Source organism: Monocercomonoides exilis, assembly GCF_001643675.1.
Source record: "Monocercomonoides exilis strain PA203 chromosome Unknown scaffold18-1597598, whole genome shotgun sequence".
NCBI lineage: Eukaryota > Preaxostyla > Oxymonadida > Polymastigidae > Monocercomonoides > Monocercomonoides exilis.
Genome location: NW_027150563.1, coordinates 530300 through 553633, shown reverse-complemented (window position 1 = coordinate 553633; position 23334 = coordinate 530300). Strand labels below are relative to the sequence as shown.

Here is a 23334-nt window from a genome sequence, read left to right as displayed (position 1 = left end):
GGTGCAGAAACTAGGTTAGGGTGTCGGAACAGGACGAGAAGGATGCGGGTTCGATTCCTCTCGTATTCTTTTCTTTTTTGCAAAAATTCACAAAAAATATGAGTTCAGCATATGTGCAATCTTGACAAAATAAATTTTGAATTTTTTTTTATTTTTTTTTTGTGACGAGAAAAATTCTGTAAAGTCCGTCAAAAATCGAAAAAGTCACGTCAGAAGTCACCACTTCACCCAGGGTTAAAATAATATTTCTTTCCCACTCTCGCGTTTTGGAAAAATAATACTGATTATAGATGATTTTTCGATCATGGAATCCATAACAACAAAGCTGAAAAGATAAAGAATTGTTTCTCCGTTTTATAACAAATCGATAATGTCAACACTTGATGGAACGGTTTAAATGCACATATGTTTACGACTATTTTGAGATTTAATACGTTCAAATTTCTTCTATCCAAACATTTGTGAAATTTACGTGAATAATGAAAATGGAATTGTTTTCTGAAAACAATATTCTTCAGAAAACGCAGGAGACGGACAATTCAAAAAAGTTCACAGGTGCGCAACATAGTTGCACTTGGATTTTTGTTTTTTGATTTCAATTTTGCTCATTTTTTCATTGAAGATTTGTGCGATGAGCTTAAAGAATGCGATGGAATTAAACAGATTATCATAATTATTGAAATGAATGAAACGATGGACAAAATGAATGAAAAAGAATTGATTTCGATTTTTTCAAAAGAACTGTTCAACGATATTCTTTTAATGATAGAATCAGCAATAATTCCAATGGATAATGCAATTTTATTGTTGAAGCACATCGGATATCTAAATGCTTTGAAAGAACTTATGTTTTTTACTTTTAATACTTCATCATTGAGCAAAGACATTGAAAGAATGATTGAGGAAGGGGTGATGAAAGAAAATGGCAAAAATACACTGATTGATCTTTTTGAATGCTATCTTTTACTGAGAAATGTGCATATTTCTATGCTTTTCCCCAATTTTTGCGTTCGCATTCTTCTGAGAGAAGTATTGGACAACAAAGAAAGTGAAGAAGCAAAAGAAAAAGTGGAAATTGCATTACTGGCTCTGAGCAAAATTGAGATTATGACAGTATGCTTTTCTTTTCTTTTCTTTTCTTTTTTCAGCATTATTTTGGTTTTTATTTTGCTTCTATATTGGACAGAAAATCGAACAAGAGCGTTATGTTTGTGAAATGAAAGAAATCATCCGATATCATCAGGAACATCACAATCTGACACATCTTGCTTATCAATCTGCTTGGCAGTTTTTGATCTACAGATTATACAAGGATGAAAGTGTGGAAGATGTAATTGTGCATGAGCTGCATTTTGTAAAAGAAGCAACAAGAGAATTGGAGGAACTATCAGAACGGTTTGATTGGAAGAGAAAAGAAAAGGTGAGTGGAGAAAAAGATACGAAAGAAGCGGATACTTTAATGAGATGGCCAAACATATTAGACGTTTTTTTCACCAAATGCAACGTATGGGGAGAAGAATATGGAATGTTGATTGGAAGCATTTCAAAACTGTTTGAAGCAACAAGAAGGCAGAAAGGAAGAATTGGCAAGCAGTGTCTTTCTTTCATTGTTTCAATAACTGGCAGAGGCACTTTGGAGCTGTTTGAAACACTGAAAAGCAATGCCGTTGAAATTGTGCTGGAAGAGATGCGTCAGTCAACAATGGAGGACAATTTGACAAATGGTTGCCTTAGATTTCTTTTGAAGCTTAAAAGAATATATAATGGAAACAATAAAAAAGAATGCAACAAAACTGAACAAATTGTAAAGAAAAGATATGAGTTTGAAAGGATGGAGGAAGAAGGATATGAAGACTGCATTACGAGTTTGTATCCAATGCTTCGACCTCTGAGAAGAAAGTTTTTTAGTGATTTATCACAAAATATTTCAGATTATTTCATCAACGTTTGAATAAATTTCGCATCTCATCCTTTTTATCATTTTGTTTTATTATTATTATTATAATTATTATTATTATATTTTCAATTTTGTATTTGTATATATTTATTTATGTGAATTCTTTTCACATATTTGTAATTCTCTAGAGCAGCAAATTTTCATTTTCTTTCAATTCAAATTTTAAATACTGATAAAGCAAAAATTTGTCAAAAGAAAAGAGAACTTATTCGTAGTCAGAGATATTTATTTAGCAATTTTTGTGAAGCAATTATTAAGAACAATAAAAAAAGTTGGTACAATATCAATTTTAGAATGAAACATTTTTATAAACACTTTTTGAAGAACAATTGCTTGATGTATAATAATAACCAGAAATAATTTCGAAAAAAAAGATTTTTTTTTTATATTAAGACACAACTTTCATAGCTTTTATTTTGGAAAAACAAACAATAAGTTAAGCAAATTAAAAAAGATGAAATATAATATAAAGAGGTTTCTATTTTCATAATACTATTTTAAAAAATCAATAATAATAATATTTTTTATTTCAAAAAAAACAAAACATTTTGTTCAACGTTTATCCTGTTCGCAATAATATTTGTGTGATAAAATATAAAAAAAACATTGAGGTTAAACGATAGATAAATAAAATGAAAAAAATTATAATTATTGTTCTCATATATTTTTTATTTATGAGTTGTTGTTAATGATTCTCCTTTAATTAATAATTATTGATCATTTTCTTAAAACAGGTTGAGTAAATTGTATGTATTCAGATGCCACCGAAAATCGGTGTGCTATTTTGATACAGCGTTGCTGGAAAAGGTACAGATTCACGCGATGCTTGTCTAAGCGCATTGAGAGACTGAAACAACGTCGAAATGTCGCACTTGAAATTCTTCAAACTGAGAATAATTATATCGATTCGTTAAAACAGATCATTCGTGTTTGATATTTGCATCTTCACGTATATTATTAATGAATATTAAAAAAAAATTTTTTTTCCTCTTTTATTCTATTAATTTTATTTGACTTTTTGCATTCTTCAAATTATTCAATTCAAATAAAGTATTTCATGCAACCTTTGCAACAAAAAGTGAAAGAAGGATCAATGGGCATTTCCAGCAAAGATGTTCATGAAATATTTTTGAATCTTCCAACGATTAAAAAAGTTCATGAGGCAATTCTCGATGATTTACAAAAAACAATTGCGCTTAATCCCTATGAACAAAGAATTGGAAAGTTGTACTGTTTTTTGGTTTAACTTCTTTGTTATTGGGAATTTTTTGATTGTTAAAATCGATTATTCATATCGATTCTCCAGGGAGACTTTTTGAAATGTTATGTTGAGTATTTTGAAAGCCACTCGAATGCAACAGGGCACCTAGCTCGTTTATCTTCGACAAATTCCAAATTTCAGTCGTTTATAAACCATGTGTGTGAAACAGAAACGCAGTTGAAGGAGCCGAATTTAGCGACGCTTTTGCACAAGCCAGTGCAGAGATTGCCTCAGATGAATCTGCTTCTGCGGGAGCTGAGGAAGACGACAGAAACGGACCACCCGGACTACGACAGCCTGTGCAGAGCGTGCGAGCGCATCGAGTCTGTCGTGCACTTCATCAACAACACCGTCAAGCGTAAGAAGAAGCTGGACCGCCTACTCCGTGTGCAGTCTCGCCTGGTGCAGACACACGTGAACATCGTCCACCCGTCGCGGCGGTATATCAGCGAGTGGAATGTGATGAAGGTGAACAGAAACTCAGCCGGCCGCCGCATCCTCCTCCTCTTCAGCGACATCGCCATCGTCTGCGACTTCGAGAAGGCAAAGCTCGGAAGAGGCGGCGGGCGGAAAGAGCAAGGAGGATATGGAGCTGCTGGCGGCAGTGGTTTCTGCAGCAGTAGCAATAGCAGTAGTATTAGCAGCAGTAGCAGTGGCAGTAATGGCATTGGCAGCGGCGATGACGGCTCGTTTCCTCCGATGCTGGACATACGCTTTCTGTCGTTTCTGGACGGGGTGGAGGCAGCGGCGGTGCCGACAGGGGAGGAGATGGTGGAAGAATGGGGTGAAATAGAGAAGAAGATGGGGCTCAGACAAGGGACGCTGGCTAATTGCGCAAATCCTACAGCAGCATTTGCTTCGTTATGCTCAGCATCGTCTTCTTCTTCGCCCGATTCTTCTTCTTCCACTTCTTCGTCTTCACCTTCTTCCTCCTCCTCCTCCTCTTCCTCCTTCTTCGATAGCACACTCTCCACGCTTTCCTCGCTTTCCATGAGCCTCCACTTCTCCCCAGGCTTCGACGCCTCTTCCGCTTTCCTCTTCTTCCTCTTCTTTCCATCACGGACGTTCCTTTTCTCTGCCGCCTCCGAAGAAGAAAGAGCAAACATTGTGGAGTCAGTTAACAAGACTGCAGACGAATGGCGAGAGATCATCAGCCAAAGAGAAGCAGCCGATGGAGGGAATGAAGAAGCAATGCAAACAATGGCACAAAAATTTCAAGCACAAAAAATCTTAACACAAAATACACAAAATACAGCAATACAAACAAATAAGCAGATATCAACTTCAGCTACTGCATCAAGTCGTTCAGCTTCGAATTCTCCTGTTCTGACTTCTTTCTCATCTTCATCGACAACCTCTTCTTCTCAATCTTCTTCTCCTTCTATTTCCTTATCTTCATCTTCTCCTTTGTTCTCCTCCTCTTCCTCCTCCTCCTTTCCTAACTCGTATTCCTCTTCCTCCTCTTCCTCTTCCTCTTCCTCTTCCTCTTCCTCTTCCTCTTCCTCCTCCCCCACCCTCTCCCTCCCTCCCTTCTCCACCTTCCAGCCCCCGTCCTCCCAGTGGTCGCGGCGGCTGATGGAGGATCTCTTCACCATGAAGAGCATCCAGACACAGCTCGATGCGATGAAGCAGATTGAGCGGGCGAGCGAGGCGCTGAAGGGGATGTACTCGCTGCCAGATTTCAATGCAGAGCAGGCGAAGATGATGCTGGAGGCCGCGAAGAAGGGGGAGCTGGGTGGAGGAGGAGGAAGAGGAAGAGAAGGGACACAAAATGTGTTGACTTTTTCATCTTCTGCATCTTCTTCCTCTTCTCCTTCTCCTTTTGATTCGGTGACTGCTTCAAGCACTCTTTCTTCTTCTTCATTTGCTCCTCCTCTTTCCTCTTCTCCCTCTTCAAATTCTTCTTCTTCTTCTTCTTCTTCTTCTTCTTCTTCTTCTTCTTCTTCTTCTTCTTCTTCTTCTTCTTCTTCTTCTTCTTCTTCTTCTTCTTCTTCTTCTTCTTCTTCTTCTAACAATTCTCCTTCTTCTTCTTCTTCTTCCTCCTTTTCTTCTTCCTCTCCTCCTCCTTCTTCCTCCTCCTCTTCCTCTTCTCCTTCTCCTTCTCCTTCTCCTTCTCCTTCTTCTATTTCTTCTTCCTCTTCCAAAGTCTCCTCTCAGAACACTCCTTCTCTTCGCACAATTTCCTTCAAGCGAATTGCTCATTCTCCTTCACATTCATATTCACTTAAACAACCTCTTCCTACTGCAAATAATTCCTCTGTTTCTTCTTCCTCTTCCTCCTCTTCCTCCTCCTCTTCCTCCTCTTCATCTTCTGTTTCCTCCTCCTCTTCTTCTTCTCCTTCACTTTCCTCAACCTCCTCAACCTCTTCCTCCTCTTCCTCCTCTTTTTCCTCTTCCTCTTTTTCTTCCTCTTCCTGTTCCTCTTCTTCCTCTTCCTCTTCATCCCCTTCTTCCTCCCCTTCTTCCTCCCCTTCTTCTTCCTCTTCTTCCTCTTCATCCTCCTCCTCTTCTTCTCCTTCATTCTCCTCTTCCTCTCCCAAATCTTCTCCATCCCTTCCTCCTCTTCGCCCTCTTTCGCCTTCTGTTCGCCAACTTCCCTTTAAAAACAGATCTCGTTCAAATTCAAAGGAATCCTTGCACATTCGCAATTCTTCTCTATCTTTCTCATCAAATGCAGAGAAGGAAGAGAAAGAGGAGAAAGAGGAGAAAGAGGAGAAAAGGGGAGAAGGGGAGAAAGAGGAGAAAGAAGAGAAAAAGATTAATAATAATGAAACATCTTCCGCTTCTTCTTCGCCTTCTTTGGCTTCGTCACCAAATTCGGCTTCTTTTTCCAATCTTCTTATTCACAGCAATTTCAACAATAATAATAATAGTAACGAAGATGCTGATGCTGATAACGAAAAAGAAAAAGAAGACGATAAAAAAGACCGTAATGATAATGACAATGTTGATGACAATGAAGAAAATAAAGAAGAAGAAGAAAGAGAAGAAGAAGAAGACAGTATTGACGACTGGCTGATCACTGACGACAAAGCTCTTTCTCTTCCTTCTTCTTCATCTTCTTCTCTTCCTCCTCGTCTCGTCCACCACTGCTATCCATTCGCCCTTCCTCTCTCCACCCCGCCTGTTTCATTGAAATTGCACAATTTGTTTATTCCCCCTCCAAATGCTCGTTTGTGGGAGAGGCTTTTGAGGCATCTGAAGTTGGAGTGGAGAAGAATAGAACCGTTTCAGTCAGAAGGGAAAACTAAAAATGATTCTTCTTCTTCTTCCTCTTCTTCTTCCTTTTCTTCTTCTGCTAATTCTAATGCTAATGATGTTAATAAGGAAAGAAAAGAAAGAAGGAAGAATACTTCGTTGTCTGGTGAAGAGGAAGAAAATGAGTCTTTTTCTGGTCCTGGTTCAAATTCTTGTTCTTCTCTTGCTTTGAGCTCTTTCTCATTCTCAAACGCAAACACAAACACAAAAACCTCTTCATTCAGAAATAAGCAGAGAAGGTCTTCAGCCGAAATAAAGGAGCAGATGGATGAAGAAAGAGGGCACAGCACCACATTTTTTAACGGTGATAGAAGAAAAGATGAATTCAAAGAGAAAGGAGGAGGAGAATATGACGACGATGATGGTGATGATGAAGGAGGAGATGAAGGAGAAGAAGAAGGAGACGGAGATTGGGTCTTTCTGAACGAGACGAGTAGTATTCAACATTTACATCCTTCGCGAGAGGGAGAAAAGGGAAGAGCGATTGCTTCATTCACACTCAGCTATCCTGTTTTGCCTCCTCCTCCTTCTCTTACTCTTTCTCCTTCTCCTTCTCCTCTTCATCTGCCGAAGAGGCAACCGCCAAAGAGACCGCCACCGCCAAAGCCGTGTTTGGTGATGAAGAAGGAGAAGGAGAAGGAGAAAGAGAAAGAGAAAGAGAAGGAAGAAGAGAAAGAGAACGAGAAGGAGAAGGAGAAGGAGAAGGAGGGGTATGAGGGAAGCTGTGTTATTCTTTGTGGGAAAGAAGACAAAATTGAGATTGAAAAGGAAAGAGAAGGAAAAGAAATAGGTTGATTCTGCTTGTTTCGTTAAAGTTGCTAAGAGATGATTGTTTTTTTTAACTTGAAATTTCGGTTTCTTCTTTTTATATTAGCAACTTCAGCATTGGCAATTGTTATTTAATTGCTAATTAATGATTGGAAGTTTTGAAAAGAAAAAAAAAAAGAAAAGGAAAAGGAAAAAGGAAAAAGGAAAGGAAAAGGAAAAGAAGAAGAGGAAATGCAAAAAGAAAAGTCTTCATTTTTGAGTTAGATTTGGCTTGCTGTTGGTAGTGGAAGTGAAATTTTTTGTTTTTGTTTGTTTCGATGTATGTTTTTGTTTTTGTTTTTGTTGTTCGAGTTGCAATTTTCCATCAAAGGTATTTAATGTTTTTTTTTTTAATTTTTTAATCATTTTATTTTATTTTGCATTTGTCATTGATGATTTATGAGACTTCTTATGTAAATATAGTTGTATGCTATGTTCTGTAATTTGCTATAACTCACAATTTCACTAGAAGAAACTTACATTATTTTCGTTAGTTTCCTCAAATTTGAGTTAAAAATAATGTCAAAACGAGAAAATTTTTTACTGTTTTCGATCTTGTTCTCTTTTTTTTTTTAATCGTTTTTATTTGTGATTATGAATGCCGGTGCATATTGCACATTTACGATGTTAATTGTTTGTTGGAATATGTTTTCCTCTCCGTTTTAATTTAATTCTTAGGATTTTTCGACTCAAGAAGAAAGGTTTTATTTATATTTTCTTTCTTTTTGAAAAGTTGAGAATTTAGGATGATTTGGTTGAAGAATCCTACACTTCTTTCATAATGCCAGTTCTTTGAATTAACTCGTTATCATAACAATGTATATTTTTTGTTTAGTATTTTCTTTTTTGTTGTTTAAAAGTGTTTATCAGTTTAAAATTTTCAACCTTTTTTTTTGAAAAAAAAAAACATTGTTCTCTTCTGATTGGGAGTCTGTTTTCTTATTTAGAGAATATTTCTTTTATTTGAATAACTGGTGTATTATTAAATGTGAATTATAAAGGTGAAATTTGAAAAAAAGTAAAATAGTCTTTGAAGAAAAAAATTCTCTCTCTATCAACAATTTTGAATATTTGAAAGAATATCAAAAAATCTATCGTTATCAAACTCGAATAATAATTATTCCACTTCATTGAAAAATGAAATACGAACGGCAAAGGCTTGACAATAAATAATAGATTTTGATCAAATTCTTTTTTAATCGGGAAATAATTTTTGCAACAAATGTGTGATTATTTTTGAAAAAAAAATTTTTTTCTGTAATAATATTCGATTTGAACATTTGTTATGAATATCCAGAAATGTCAAAATTTTTTTGAAAAGTTCCTTTTGTTGAAATTTCAAATAAAATCAAAATTAAATATTTCAATCAAATTTTTGTTTCCACTCACCAAATTTTACTGTCATGAAGATAAAATCTTTGCGATGTTATAATTTCCATTCTAGAAAAGTTTTGTGAATTGGAATAGACATTTGATCGAAATATGAAATTTTTTCTTTATTTGAAAATTAAACAAAAGGAACTTTTCAAAAAAATTTTGACAAATGAATCCCGAAAAGTTAAAGATCTATTTAAAGATTGATAAACTATTTTTGTCAAGTCAAACAATGGCTTTTGAAACAATTTGAAAACATTTATTGTTTGGGTGAAAATAATTTTGCAAATGACAATTAAATCAAAATAACCAACATCCCGGAAAAAGGTATGATATTAAAAATAATCTACCACATTTTTTTTTGATTTTTAGTTTGTGAAAATTGGAATGATACGATATGTGGGGGAAAATATTGACTTTCAAGCATTTTTTGCACGAGGCATTAAATATTTGCTTCACTCATAACTTTGTTTCGCTGGCAAGTTCCAAATATATGGACCATTGATAAAAAATATTTCAAATATCGTGACCGAAAGAATATGTTATATAAATTAATAATTAATTAGTTTCATCTGTCGAAAATGCATTGTTTGAAACTTTCCATTTTTTTATTTGATCCATCCCATGAATAATTTTATTTTTTATTAACAAGAATTTATCTCAAAATGGAAGGTTTTGAGCTTCACCTTTTCAAGAAAAGGATTATATTCTATTGTGTGTTTGATCATTTGCTTAATATTGTTTTTCATTGTATTAAAACATCATTTTTGAATGTGAGTGTTCAAAACTTATAAAATCTTCAAACTTTTATTCAATTTAATCAATTTCTTAACCAATTATCAGGAAATGAATTGCCATATTAAAAAGCAATCATCAATAAACTATTTTAGAGAATTATTTGATCTGTCGACCGGAAACACTGACAATGAAATTTGTTGAGTTGCTGTTGCAATATATGCTTTCGAGGAATGCTATGTAATTTCCAGGAACAAGATTAGTTACAGGTATTTTTTGACATGATCCTATTGCAATTATTCGGTCAGTTGTTTATGAAATTAAATGTCTTAGAAGTTTTGTGTCAATTTCTTCACAACAGCACATGAATATTTTTCAATATGTGACAATTTTTGCTGAAATATCTTCCTCAAACGATACAAGTCCGTTTTTATTTGGCTCGCTGTTTGAAGCCCCACAGCCTTGCCGAGCATTTTTCACCAATTTGATCATTTGACATTCTTAATAGACTGTTCCATCGTTTGTAGGCACAAATATCCACTCTGACATGTGGATCACAAAAAACAGCAACAAATCAAATGGATAGTTGTCAGCTGGTCGGCCCTGAAGGTGTTATTCACTCTGTCGAAGGCATTCTTGTTGAAAAACATCGCAAACATTTTTTCTTTCATTTGCAGGGAAATCAATCGCCAGACATAGAAAAAGATCCGTTTCATTTGCTTTGTAGAAATAATTCCTTTTGAGACGAAATTCGATTGGTAATCCATTCACTATTTTGGAAAACAATAAATCAAAGTTGAGTCCATCATCGAAGCAGTTTGATGCAGTTGCACCTTAATTTTTTTCATGTTTCGATTAAGTGTAATCCATTACAAAACTCGTCCTTTTAGAGTTTTCTTTTTTCAGACAGAAGCTTCGTTCTTTTGATATCTCAAATTCAATTCCTCCACCATTATCACATAGTGTGGATGGAAAGTCTTCGAAACAGCAGTTCACAATTGACAGATGCATTTCAAGCAGAACAGATGTGCTCACAAAACCTTTCACGAAATCATCAGATTAACCGCCTCGTTGAAATAGCTCCTGTCAAATCCAACAAACGCATTCGTTTTATCCTCAAAGCGTGTCGCTAACGCTAACAATTCAGAATTCACACCATTCATCAGTTCATTTTCCACAATAAACATGTCTCTTCCATCTTATTCCTTGTTTTCCCCAACACTAATCTCGGTCATTGAATGTCTGTCATTGTTGTCTATCGCGCATGTCATAAATATTCCTCCGGCGCATCCTTCAGATCATTTTCAGATGCTGCTTGTCACACCCACCTTCCTCATCTTTTGCTGTTCATCAACCGCTTTCAACTCAAAACACATCGCTTTTCCATGTTGACATCCTTCTGAACAACGTGTTAAGAAGGTGCATATCGTAATTTCGATTTCGCAGCTGTTAAAAAGAGAGAATATCGAAGTTCATGAATACGATGCTCCTTTATTGATTTTGCTGAATGAAGAAGATAACAATAAAAGAATGACTGATGAAAAACACTCTTTATCTTTGTGATTTTGGTTTTTTGGTTTTTTCTTTTTGGGGATTATACAAAGAAATAAATAAATTTATGTTTATTTTTAACGAAAAATTCTGATTGTTTAATATGAGTGGGAATCAATATCATCGAAAAAATAAACAAAAAAAACTGAAATTTGTTTTATTCATTCTAATATAGGTTTAATTTGCAAAAAAGCTGTGATCCTTTCACATTTGATTATTTTTTGATGATAAATGTTGTTAATTCACACTTTAATGCTGGAAATATCCTGTGCAAATGTGATAATCAATTGTGTTTCTTTCGTTCAAAAAAACGTTGAAGAGATCAAACATTAAGCATTTTTGGATATCTCAAAATTTGAACGCAAAAAAAAAACAAACATGAAATAACTTTTCACACGTGTAACTATGAATAACACTAAGAATAAAAAACAAAGAAAAAAAGAAAATATTCATGGGATGGATCAAATAAAAAAATGGAAAGTTTCAAACAATGCATTTTCGACAGATGAAACTAATTAATTATTAATTTATATAACATATTCTTTCGGTTACGATATTTGAAATATTTTTTATCAATGGTCCATATATTTGGAACTTGCCGAGCAAATTTTTACTATTGATTCGTGTGTAATGTAAATGATTTTTGACCTACAAAAATGAAAAGAAGAACAAATCTTTCAGAACACTTTTCATTTCAATATTTTGTAAAAAATTCGTCTTTAAATAGTTGATGATTTGCTCAAAATATATGTGTAATTATATTTGATATCATAATGTTTTTTGTTGTGTTGAATGAAAAAACGAAATAGTCAAATGCAAGATAATTATTGTTGAAACAATAAATTCATTATAAATGTTATGGATATTCTAAAATTGAGGAAAATAAAACCAAGAAGGTTTATCGTCGATATATAACTTTTTAATGATAATTGACGTTTATTTTCAAATGAAATAGACATGAAAGTTTTGAATGAATGAAAAAGATTTCATTAATTATAACCCTCCTTAATTCAAATTTTCAAAAGGAAATTTAAAAAGAAATTGATGGAAATCAAAATCATAATGGTTGGAAATGGATCAAATGCAGTATCTTTTTTTCTTAAGTGTACAAAAATTTCACAAAACTGAATTTCACACGAAAAAGTTATTTGGAATATTTTTTGATATTCAAATGAAAGTGGAAAACTGTCATTTTCTCATTTAATAAATGCATTGTAAAATAAATACACTATTTTGAAATCAGAACTTTTGATTATCATAAAAAAAAAAAAAAAAAAAAAAAAAAAAAAAAAAAACTGTATGTATTCAAAAACATACATAATTAAAGCTAACTCCGCATTTATATTTGTAAGTATTTTTTATGAGTGGAAATCAGATTATTTATTTGGAGTTTTATGTTTTTTTTTCGAGCCATAATAATTCTCAAATGTTCAAAAGAATGCCGGAAGTTCAAGAGAAAGGAATAGCAAAGCAAAAAAGAATACACAATGAGTACAGAGCAAATGGAAGAAGAAATGGTCGAAGAGGCTTCTGCTGATATTCAGAGTTTTATGGAAATTGACAAGGTGTGAAAAATCTGGTGAATTGTGATGGACTTATTTGTAAGTAAAGCTTCTTTATTTGGTCTCGTTTACAAAAATGCATTTGCAATTCCTTTTTACCATTTTATGAGAATTTTTTCCATTTTTGTTTTTCAGATATGAGTTTTTTTTTTGCATTAAAATTTCTTCTTTTTCTGTATTATGTCGAAATTGTTGTGGGTTCTAATCTCTGTATTGCTTAATTTTTCCACCATATCTATCTGATAATTGATTTCTTTCTCTTGGAACGCGAAACGTGGGATGAATCGGAAACAATAGCTTGTGGAACTTGGCATAAACGCAGGAGATGTGAAAAAGCTGAAGGAGGCGGGATGCTTCACCGTGCAGAGCCTTCAAATGCGAACAAAAAAAGTTTGAAAAAACAAGTGTTCAGTTGACGCTCGAATTGAATGGCCTTTTTAAAAAATATTCATTTATCTGAATGCTATTCACATTTGCTTTGAACTGAATTGTACAAAAATGTACTCAAACAGGATTTGCTACAAGTGAAGGGGATTTCTGAAGGAAAGCTGGACAAAATCTTGGAGGCAGTGCAGAAAGTGGTTTTCAATGGGTTCATCACAGGGAGCGAGTATCTGCTGAAACGAAAGGATGTGGTAAAGATTACAACAGGCTCGAAAGAGCTGGACACGCTGCTGGGCGGAGGGCTGGAGACGATGAGCATCACAGAGGTGTTTGGAGAGTTCCGCACAGGGAAAACACAGCTGGCGCACACGCTGTGTGTGACGTGCCAGCTGCCTCTGGAGGCAGGGGGAGGAAATGGCAAGGTGGCATACATCGACACTGAAGGAACATTCCGTCCGGAGCGGATTGATCCGATTGCCGTGCGGTATGGACTGGACCCAGGGGCAGTGCTGGACAACATCATCTTTGCGAGGGCATACACACACGAGCAGCAGACGGGGCTTCTGACACAGGTGTGTGCGAAGATGGCAGAGGACCAGTTCAGATTGGTGATTGTGGACAGCGTGACAGCGCTGTTCCGGGTGGACTTCAGCGGGAGGGGTGAGCTGGCTGACAGGCAGCAGCGGCTGGGAAAGCTGATGTCGATGCTGATGAAGATTGCGGAGGAGTTTGGGGTGGCTGTGCTTGTGACGAACCAGGTTGTGGCTGACCCAGGCGCTGCTGCAATGTTCCAAGCAGGTGTGTTTGACTTGTGTGATGGAGTGCATTGAAAAAATAAAAAAAATAAAATAAAACCAAAAACATTTTTTATTCTTTGTCAGGAATAATTGTTGTTGATGTTATTCTTATTGCCTATTCATTTGTGCTTCAATTTTTGCAATTTCATAATTTAATCCATTCATGCTTTGAACGAGCAGATCCAAAGAAACCGATTGGAGGACACATCATGGCGCATGCATCGACAACACGGCTGTTTCTGCGGAAAGGAAAAGGAGAACAGCGAGTGTGCAAAATATACGACAGCCCGCTACTTCCTGAGTCTGAGTGCACATTCACCATCTCAAGCGAGGGGATCACAGACTCAAGCGAATGAGGAAGAGGGAAGGAAGATTGAAAGAGAGTTGGAATTGTGAAGAGGCATAAGCTAATAAATTCTACATCGGTCATCCTTCTATTGATGCTTCTTGTAAGCTTTTTTTCTGTTTCATTTTAAAACTTTATTCATTTAGCTCATTTCCATTTCAATTTTCATTTGAATGTTACAATGCACTTAAATTCAGCGAATTTGAAAATATTTAAAGTGTTTCAAACTTGTATAAAATCAAATTATATTTTATCTTTCATTCCGCTTTCTTTTCATTGGATTTCTTTTCTAATTGCAGTATTGATTATTTCTCCGTTCATGAATTTTATAATGGTTAGATCAATATATCAAATGGATTCCACTGAGCAAGTTGCACCAATTCAAGAAAAGACCGAAAAGCAAAATGACTCAAAATTAACTGGAGAAACACTAGGTGAAAAGAAAGCTGAAGATTCATCGTCTTCTAGTCAGATGGCTGGCACTGAAAAAAAATCGCGTGCACAGCAAAGAATCGAAGATATTGAAGCTTCAAAACAGCATTACATTCCTGCCTCAAATATCCCACAAATTCATCAGAGGCTTGTCAACTCTTTCAGAAGTCATGCAACGAAAACATTCAAATACAGAATTACTCAGCTCAAGGCTTTACAAAGAATGTTGGATGAAAATGAAAATCTTATATTTGATGCCCTTTATGCAGATTTACATAAGAATTTCGCAAGTGCGTATATGACGGAATTTGGTATGGTTAAAGCTGATATTAGTGAAGCAATAAATCATTTAAAATCTTGGATGAGCCCTCAGAAAGTTTCCACTCCTCTCGTTCAAATGAAAGGATTTTCAACTTCTTCCATCTATCCCGAACCCCTTGGCTGCGCTTTGATCATGTCTCCGTGGAATTATCCATTTTCTCTTTCACTACAACCATTAATTGGAGCGATTGCTGCTGGTTGTTGCGCATGCATAAAACCAAGTAGCATAACATGCCGTACCTCACATGCAATGGCAACTTTAATTGGTCGATATTTGGATAATTCGAGCTACGTTGTTGTTGAAGGTTCACATGATGTTTCTGATGCTCTTCTTGCTCTTAAGTGGGATATCATCTTTTTCACTGGAAGCGGATCCGTTGGAAAGCACGTGTACAACATGGCCTCGAATTGGCTCTGCCCTGTTGTCCTTGAACTCGGCGGGAAATCCCCTGTTATCATCGACCACACAGCTGACCTTAATGTCACTGCAAAGCGGCTGGTGATGGGGAAGTACATGAACAGCGGACAGACATGCGTTGCGCCTGATTATGTGTTGTGCGAGGAAAATATTGTTGCAGATCTCGTGGAAAAGATAAAGAAGACGATTGTGGAGTTTTACGGATCAGACGCTCAAAAGTCTGAAGATTATGTGAGAATTGTGGCACAAAGGCAGTTTGACCGCCTAACTGGTATTTTGAAGAACGATACAGAAACAGATGCTGAAAAGGACGCTTCCAGAGATTCTTCATCCTCTTCTTCATCCTCTTCTTCATCCTCTTCTTCATCCTCTTCTTCATCCACAAGCCCATCCTCTTCCTCAGCATCTTCCTCTTCTCTGACTGGCCTTGTGACATACACCTCGCTCCCAGCCAATCTGAGGCCGACTCAAAACGGCGGGCACCGCATCCTGTTTGGAGGGCGCTCAGATGCGGACGATCTGTTTATTGAGCCGACGCTGATTCTGTGTGCGCCGAACACCACGTCGCGCTTCATGAAGGAGGAGATATTCGGGCCGATTCTTCCGATTGTTCCGCTTCCGTCGGCCGGGTTTGCCAGCCGGTGTGTGGACTTTGTGCTGGGCAGAGACAAGCCGCTGTCGTGCTATCTGTTTACGAGCGACAGCGAGACGAAGAGCTTTGTTGCGTCGCACATCTCGTCGGGGTCGATGGCGATCAACGAGTGTGTGCTGCAGCTGCAGATCCCGAGCCTTCCGTTTGGAGGCGTTGGGGAGAGCGGGATGGGGATGTACCACGGGAAGTTCTCGTTCGACACGTTTTCGCACATGAAGGCGCTGCTGGACAAGTCGGTGTCGCTGGATGTTGGGGCAAGATACCCGCCATACACAGAGGCGAAGCTGAAAATGATCAAGAGGTTCATGTAGAGTTGCATCGGATGAGCACATTTGCCGAAACTGTGTTGAAAGATGGGAACAGCAGAAAAGAGAGGGAAAGAGAGAGAAAGAGAAACATTTAGGAGAAGTTCAGTTATATTTTTTCTTATTCATTGAATTTTTCTTTATTGGTTGCTTTCATGTTTTTTATTTCTTTTCATTGGAATTCCATCACTTTCCACCTCTGTTTGAAGAGTATTCACATTTATGAATGAAATATTGAAAATGCTTTATCGGATGCTTATCTTTGGAAATGACTCATGCTTTTGAAAAAAGAACAAGAAAGCATTTTATGTTTTAGAAACATTCGTATTTTCAAAGAAGAAATATTGTCCTGCCATCAAATAAAAACCAAAAAAATTGGATATTCTGAAATGAAAAAGATAAAAACAGGTGAGGTGTGAAAATCACTCTTGAAAATGAGAAACAACTGTTGAAAAACTTTTGATAACGCAATATGTTGAACAATCTTCAAAACTTTTACCATTCATCTTCTTAATTGACATCAAGAATTGAAATGATGGCAACTAATGAGGAAGTTGTTTGAAAACCGAAGATGAGAATGAAAAGTTGCTGATTGGCATTTGTGAATGCTATCTTTGTATTGACGAAAGTTTTTCTTCCACAAACCCATTTCCAGTTTGTGATTCTTGTCTTTTGAAAGTTGTGTTGAAGAATGAAGTATGAGAAGGAAAAGAAAGGGCTCTGATGGTTTTTATTTCTTTCTTTTTCTTTTCAGATGATTATTTTCCATTTTGACCAATTTGAAAGAAGAATTCATCCAATCTCCAACAAGTGTCAAGCAAACAAAACAATTTCCTCAACAATTCTTCATCTTTTCTTCATGTGATTTTTCTCTCTTCTATCTTTTTTATTTGCTTATTTGTCTTTTATTCATTCTCATCTTCATCATTTCTTCATCTTTTTTCTTTTCTCATTTTTTTTTCTTTCATGAAGTTCAGATTTCCCTTTCCTTCTTTCTCTCATTATTTTCTCTTTTATTTCAGCTGCAGCAGTTCTTTGATACTTGGTGGCATTTCTTCAATCTTTATTCCATAGAATTCCTGAATGTCTTTCAGCATCTGTCCATCTTCTTCTGTGACAAGATTGATGGCTATTCCTTTTTTTCCAAAACGGGCTGATCTGCCAATTCTGTAAATATACGACTCTTTCTCCATTGGCAAGTCATAGTTCACAACAAGCGAAATCTGCTGAACGTCAATGCAACGTGCGAACTCATCAGTTGTTACGAGCACTCTGTTTTTCCCATCTCTGAAATCTTGCATATTGTGATCTCTGTCTTCATAATTCATTCCTTTATGAATCGAGCAAGCATTAATGCCTCTTCTCCGAATATCTTTTGTGAAATAGTTCACTTTCCATCTGGATTTGCAGAAGATGACACATTGCGCAGGCTGGATCAAATCGTAAAGGTCGAACAGTGCTTCTTTCTTGTATTCTTCTTTTTCAACAACCACATAGAATTGGCGCAGCCCGTCAAGTGTGAGCTCATCGCGAGGAACCAAAATTTGAACAGGATCGTTCAGAATCTGGCGTGTAATCTCAATGATTTCTTGGGGCATTGTTGCACTCAAAAGAACTGTTTGTGCATTCTTCGGCAAATTTGAGTTGATTTCAACAACCTGATCCTTAAATCCTTGAGAAAGCATTTCATCTGCTTCATCAAGCACAAAGATTCTCAGATGAGAAACATCAATAATTTCAGAACGAATTAAATGAGCCACTCTCCCTGGCGTTCCAACAATTATATGTTGTGGTGCTTCAGCAACTTTACGTGCAGTTTCGCTGATAGCTTCTCCACTAACAACTCTGAGAATGTTGAGGCCCTTCAAAAATTTTGCCATTTTTGAAATAACCTAAAAAAAAAATCGTAAACATCATTAAATGCTTTAAAAAAAATGCAAACATTGTGTGACTGCATTGCAAGTTCGCGAGTGGGAGAAAGAATCAAAGCTTGTGTGAAGCGATAAGATGGATCCACTTTCTGCAAGCAAGCAATTGAAAAAGTGGCTGTTTTTCCTGTTCCAGACTGAGCTTGAGCAAGAAGATCACGCCCTCTAACAATTGGCAAGATTCCTTTTTGCTGAATAAGTGATGGAGTCTCAAAGCCATATGAATAAACTCCACGAAGTAATTCATCCTTCAAATGCATTTCCTCAAATGTTTTGCACAATTCACGCGAAGTTTCCTCGATTTCCTTGTCCCATCCCATCAAAGCAACACGCTGAACTGGGGGAAAAGGTGAAGGACGTGGTGATTGTCTTCGAAAAGGAAACACATTTTTTTGGTGATGAGAACATTTCCCATCGTTCAACGAATGAAAAATATGTCGCAAATAAAGCAATAAATATGAAAAGAGAAAGAAATAACAAATAGTCACATGTTGTTGCCATATTGAAAAAAACGACTGATTTTGAATCGAGAACAAACAATTTTTGTTATGGGTATTTTGTTTCAAACCATATTTTTTTTGAAAAGGAGAAAATTTCAGTTTAAGTAGTTCTGTTGAATATTTTTCCACCAATATTCTTATCTTGATGATTTATATAATTTCACGAAAAACAATTCATTGTCATTGAATGCGAAGATTGTTTCGTTTGAACTTCTATTGAATCATTGGTTTGAAATTCAAAGAATGATAAGAATGCTCAACAGATTCTTCGACAAAGATCATGACATTTAACTTCGTTGGTGAGTTTGCCTTTCTCAATGGATATGGAATAAAATGTTTTTTTCGGTATCAACAAGTCTTTGTGAACATTCCAACAAAGAAAAGAAAAGGGAAAAAAAAATGAAACGATTGTTTTCTATTATTCATAAAGAAAAACAAAAATTGAAAAAATCGAAGAGGAAGCACTTGTTCGAAGATAATGCAAAAGTTTTGAAGCACAGAAAACAATCAAGTCACTAGAATTGCAAGGATTTTCACAAAAACTTATTTGAAATGACACATACAAAAAAGGTGATTGAAAAAGAAAAAGGAAAGAAAATCAACTGAATGGGTTTTGTGAAAGTTCTAAAAATGAATGATGATTTCAATTATTGTTTCTGGTCATTTGGAAGTTTACTAAAAAAAATGAAATGGACAAAAAGGATTTGTTCTTGTCCAGTGGAAGTGATGGATGCAATGTTTGTTTTTTTGACTTCATTGATTTCACTGAGAACATTGATTTTTCACATTTCAAAAATGGTCTTTGAAAATGAAATGGAAAATCGATTCTTTGATGACATATCAACATCAAAAGACTTTCATTCATAATATCCCATCTGCATCCCAACAAAACAATTGACTTGGATATTTCTCACAACAAGACTTGAACAAAGAGGATCAGAAGATGCGATTGAGAACGAACTGAATTTTGAGGGGAAAGAGTCAATTGAAGTGACAGTTTTGGGAAAAAAAGAAAAAGAAAAAGACGAACGAAGAAAGAAGAAAGAAGAAAAGAAATCAAAGAAATGAACTGACTTTGCTTGAGTGTTGCAGTTGTTTTGTTGAATCCAATTCTTTCATCAAACAATGTTGGAAATCGCTTGGCAACTGAAAAACAAAGCAAACAGACAGACAAATTAATCGCTTCAAAAACCCTTTCATGAACACCCAATTGTGAACAGTTCAAGCTGAGTGGCTATCTCTCGTTGTCTTCCTGCTCTTCAGAAGCTCGCTGCAAGATCTTCTGCAGAATCGCCATTTTGCGCTCTTGCTTCTCTTTTTCACTCGCCAAAGAGGCACCCGACAAGACAGACTGCTTCTGCTTTCAAATGAGCACAAAACACACAAAAGAATAAGCACAACATGGAATTTGAAAACAATTTGATAAATGAATGGAATTATACAAACAAATGCACATTTCAACACATTCAAAATTGTAATTCAAAAGCAAATGTTCAAAAAAAAATGAAAAAGAAAAAGAAAATTGAGAGAGAGAGAGAAAGAAAGAAAGAAAGAAATCAACAAAAGAATAACCTGTTTTGTCTGTGAAGGAGATCTTGTCTTTTTGTTGATGCTTCTTTCTTTGCTTTTGGTTTTCGTGTTCCTCTTTCGGCTGCTCAAATTCATTTGCTCTTTCTCTCTTTCCCTCCCAATCCTCGTCGAGTTTTTGAACCTCGCCTTTCCTGAAATCAGCAAAAAATCTTTCTCCCCTTTTGTCTCTGCCCTTTCCCAGTCCCCACCCACCCCTCCTTTCCCATTCCATCCTGTGTGCTTCCTCATCGCTGAACTCGTCCCTGAAGCCGATTGTGTTTTCAGAGGCGAGCCAAAATAGGCTCCTGGTGCTACCAGCGATGAAGAGCCACAAAACTCCACAGAGCTGCCAAGTGCATGCTCATACACAATATCATCATCATCACCTTCTTCTTCTTCCTTTTCATCAGTTTCATGTGAAACACCATTCATTCTCTCTTTCTCCATGCCAGTCACAGCACTTTCGCTCAGAGGCATCCATCCGTCTTCCAACACATCTGTCTGCTGTGCCTGTGCAACACTCTGCTCAGCTGTGCTTTGGCTGTACTGAATGAACGGATGCATATTCTCAGAGGAAGAGGAAGAGGAAGAAAAGGAAGATGATGATGATGATGGATTGTTGTCATCTTTGGCAGAAGAAGAAGGTGTGCTCACTCCATCAGAAATATCAGTCGAGCCAACAGCATTCGATCTGGATGGAAGGACATCTGCAAGAAATGTCGAAATGTCGTCTTCTTGAAAAAGATTGGCTTTTTGCTGTGTTTTAATCGAGGAGGACAGCAGCGAAGCAATGGGAGAAGATGCAAACATGTTTGGATGTGCAGAAGGATCAAGTGCAACACCCGATGAAATGAATTGGGCTGATCTCTGAGGAAGCTGTGGATGTTCCAAAGAAGTAGAAGAAGAAGGAAGTGATGATGATGATGAAGTGCTCTCTTTCTCTCTTTGCGAGCAAAAGAAAAGATCAGCCGGAGGAGAATGATGCTTGACTGCTCTGAAAAATGCATCATCTTCGAGAGGCGAAATGGAAGAGCTGTTGAAAGAAGAAGAGGAGGGAGAAGAGGAAGTGGAGGAAGAGTCAGTTGTTTGTTGCTGCTTCTCTTTCATCCGAAGAAGCTCGCTTCCTGAATGCGAAGGTAGTGTCATCGACAAAACTGGGTCTTCAACTGAATGCAACGAAGAGCGAGGAGAGGAGTGTGTCTTGTGCAGATGGGGAGATTGGAGAGAAGAAGAAGAAGAAGAAACTGATGATGATGAAAAATGATTGATATCATCCTCACTGACCTGAATATATGTTCTTCTCCCTTCTTTTCCTTCTTTTCCTCTGCCATTCTCAGATGCTGATGGAATGGCAAGGCCAGACGAAGCTGAGGCAAGTCGCGAATACGAGGTCAAGAACACAGAGTTTCTGCCAAAGGCTCTGTCTCCAGGTGCTTTTTGCCTCTTTCTGGATTCAAATATGTTGGAATGTTGTGGAATCTGCCTCTTTTCATCGAAATCTCCCTGTTTCTGTTGTTTCTGTGAAAAGTCTGTTGCTTCACTCGTGCCTGCCTCATCCAGCCTTTCTTTCTCCTCTTTCCATCTTCTTTCCTCTTCCAGTCTGTCCTCAAATGCCATCCTTTCTCTCAATTGGCTGTCAAACCCAAACACAAATGTCTTCTTATCAACTGACTTTTGTTTTCCCTCTTGGAATTCTTCTTTTTTTTCTTCTTCTTTTGTTCTGTCTGTTTCATCTTCCCCTCGAAATTCTTCCTTGTTTTCTGATGTCTCATATTGCATTTCATTTTCATTTTCATTTTGAATTTCTTCCTCATTTTCACAGGGAAAAAACTTATCAATCTCTCTCTCTTCTCCAACCCCATCATCATCTTCTTCTTCCTCTGAGTCATCAACTTCCTCTTCTCCTTCGCCTTCTTCATCTTCTTCTGTTGTGTCATCATTCAGCTCAGCAACCAATTCATCTTCGATGTTGCCTTCCCTTCTTGTCTGTTTCGTCCCATCATTTTTGGAATTGTCAACTTTCCTATCTTTTGGATTCTTCTGCTGCTTCGAAATGTGCTCTTGCCCCAACAAATCACATGTGGCTCTTCCTTTTCCATTCAGCGAATTCATTCCTTCTTCTCCTTCTTCTCCTTCTTCTTTTTCTTCAGCGTTAGGAGATTTCTGTGTTTTCTTCGATTCATTTTGCTGTGTCTGCTGTTGCTGCTGAGGTGAAGGCAAAAACTGAGGAGGGAAAAGAAATGGGTAAAATGGAGGGTATCCAAAGGGCAATGATGGATGATTGAATGGTTCTTGTTGTTTTCTGCATGCTGTTGAAGATGAAGAAAAAGAGGTATTTGATACTTTTCTTGCCAAGTTGATGGAGTTGATGAAGATCCCATGAGAAAAAGAACGATGATGTTTGAAGAAGAAAAACTTCAGTTGTCCAATGATTTTCTCTTTTCCTTTCCAGTGGAACTTTCTCACATTCACAAATCAACAAACCCACTCTTATCTTCTCTTTTTCTTCGATTCCTTATTTCTCATCCAAATCGATGTTTTTCCCCCTCTTATCCATCTCTTCACTTCCAAGCGATGTTGCTGCAAGTTCCCTTCTTCAATCATCATCAACATCAATTCCATTCCCACTCAGAATTGTTTCAACCATTCAATCCAATCCTCAAGCATTTCATGAAATAATTAATTGTTCTTCAATATGATTCTGCCCTTTTGTGTGTTATTATCACATTTAATTTTCCAAGTCTTGAAGCAATCTCTTTTCTTCAAAAGACTTTCTCTGCTCTTCAATTATTCTTTGCCTTTCTTCTCCACTTGAAATCAAATTCAACAAAAAAGAATTCTGTCAATATAAATAAAAAACCTTTGGCTTTTGCCTTTGAACTTCCATTGCCCTGAAAAGAATGTGAAGATAAAATTAGATTGTGAAATCACCATGGAAAAAATCAAAAAGATGAAATATTCAAATCAAACAAACGATAAACACATATTCAATGAAAAATATATTCCTTTCTGAAATGTCAAAGCCTTTCCAAAAAGTCTCTCTTTTTTTGGCAATTTCATCCATGAAAACTTTCAAACGATCAATGTTGTGTCTCTTTCAGAAAAAACACAAAATTAATCAAAAAACTAAATAAAATACCCAACACGCTTATGCAAATTAACAAAATGTTTTGGCTT

At 36.5% G+C, this 23334-nt stretch overlaps 6 protein-coding genes across 6 annotated transcripts; 4 read left to right on the top strand and 2 right to left on the bottom strand.

Moving 5' to 3' along the window:
• Positions 1 to 894: 894 nt before the first annotated feature.
• MONOS_17464 (uncharacterized protein) lies at positions 895 to 1951 on the top strand (the record flags this gene model as incomplete). The annotated part of the gene is made up of 3 exons (XM_067870387.1): positions 895 to 1113; positions 1187 to 1865; positions 1932 to 1951. The coding sequence occupies 3 exons, from the start codon at positions 895 to 897 to the stop codon at positions 1949 to 1951; spliced, it is 918 nt and encodes a 305-aa protein (XP_067728792.1).
• A 680-nt stretch (positions 1952 to 2631) lies between these two features.
• On the top strand, positions 2632 to 8178 carry MONOS_10399 (putative RhoGEF domain containing protein; the record flags this gene model as incomplete). The annotated part of the gene is made up of 5 exons (XM_067862846.1): positions 2632 to 2635; positions 2716 to 2885; positions 3009 to 3197; positions 3264 to 5048; positions 5409 to 8178. 5 exons carry the CDS (start codon positions 2632 to 2634, stop codon positions 7269 to 7271), a joined length of 4011 nt encoding a protein of 1336 aa, XP_067728791.1. The 3' UTR covers positions 7272 to 8178.
• A 4252-nt stretch (positions 8179 to 12430) lies between these two features.
• MONOS_10398 (putative Meiotic recombination protein DMC1) lies at positions 12431 to 14042 on the top strand (the record flags this gene model as incomplete). The annotated part of the gene is made up of 4 exons (XM_067862845.1): positions 12431 to 12508; positions 12803 to 12895; positions 13018 to 13687; positions 13867 to 14042. The coding sequence occupies 4 exons, from the start codon at positions 12431 to 12433 to the stop codon at positions 14040 to 14042; spliced, it is 1017 nt and encodes a 338-aa protein (XP_067728790.1).
• A 327-nt stretch (positions 14043 to 14369) lies between these two features.
• Positions 14370 to 16413, top strand: MONOS_10397 (aldehyde dehydrogenase (ALDH)). The gene has a single exon (XM_067862844.1). The coding sequence runs from the start codon at positions 14385 to 14387 to the stop codon at positions 16164 to 16166; it is 1782 nt and encodes a 593-aa protein (XP_067728789.1). The 5' UTR covers positions 14370 to 14384; the 3' UTR covers positions 16167 to 16413.
• Positions 16414 to 17173: 760 nt separating this feature from the next.
• On the bottom strand, positions 17174 to 18408 carry MONOS_10396 (putative ATP-dependent RNA helicase FAL1; the record flags this gene model as incomplete). Its single annotated transcript, XM_067862843.1, has 2 exons — positions 17174 to 18052; positions 18103 to 18408. The coding sequence occupies 2 exons, from the start codon at positions 18406 to 18408 to the stop codon at positions 17174 to 17176; spliced, it is 1185 nt and encodes a 394-aa protein (XP_067728788.1).
• A 1414-nt stretch (positions 18409 to 19822) lies between these two features.
• On the bottom strand, positions 19823 to 22538 carry MONOS_10395 (uncharacterized protein; the record flags this gene model as incomplete). Its single annotated transcript, XM_067862842.1, has 3 exons — positions 19823 to 19948; positions 20161 to 22459; positions 22501 to 22538. The coding sequence occupies 3 exons, from the start codon at positions 22536 to 22538 to the stop codon at positions 19823 to 19825; spliced, it is 2463 nt and encodes an 820-aa protein (XP_067728787.1).
• Positions 22539 to 23334: the final 796 nt, after the last annotated feature.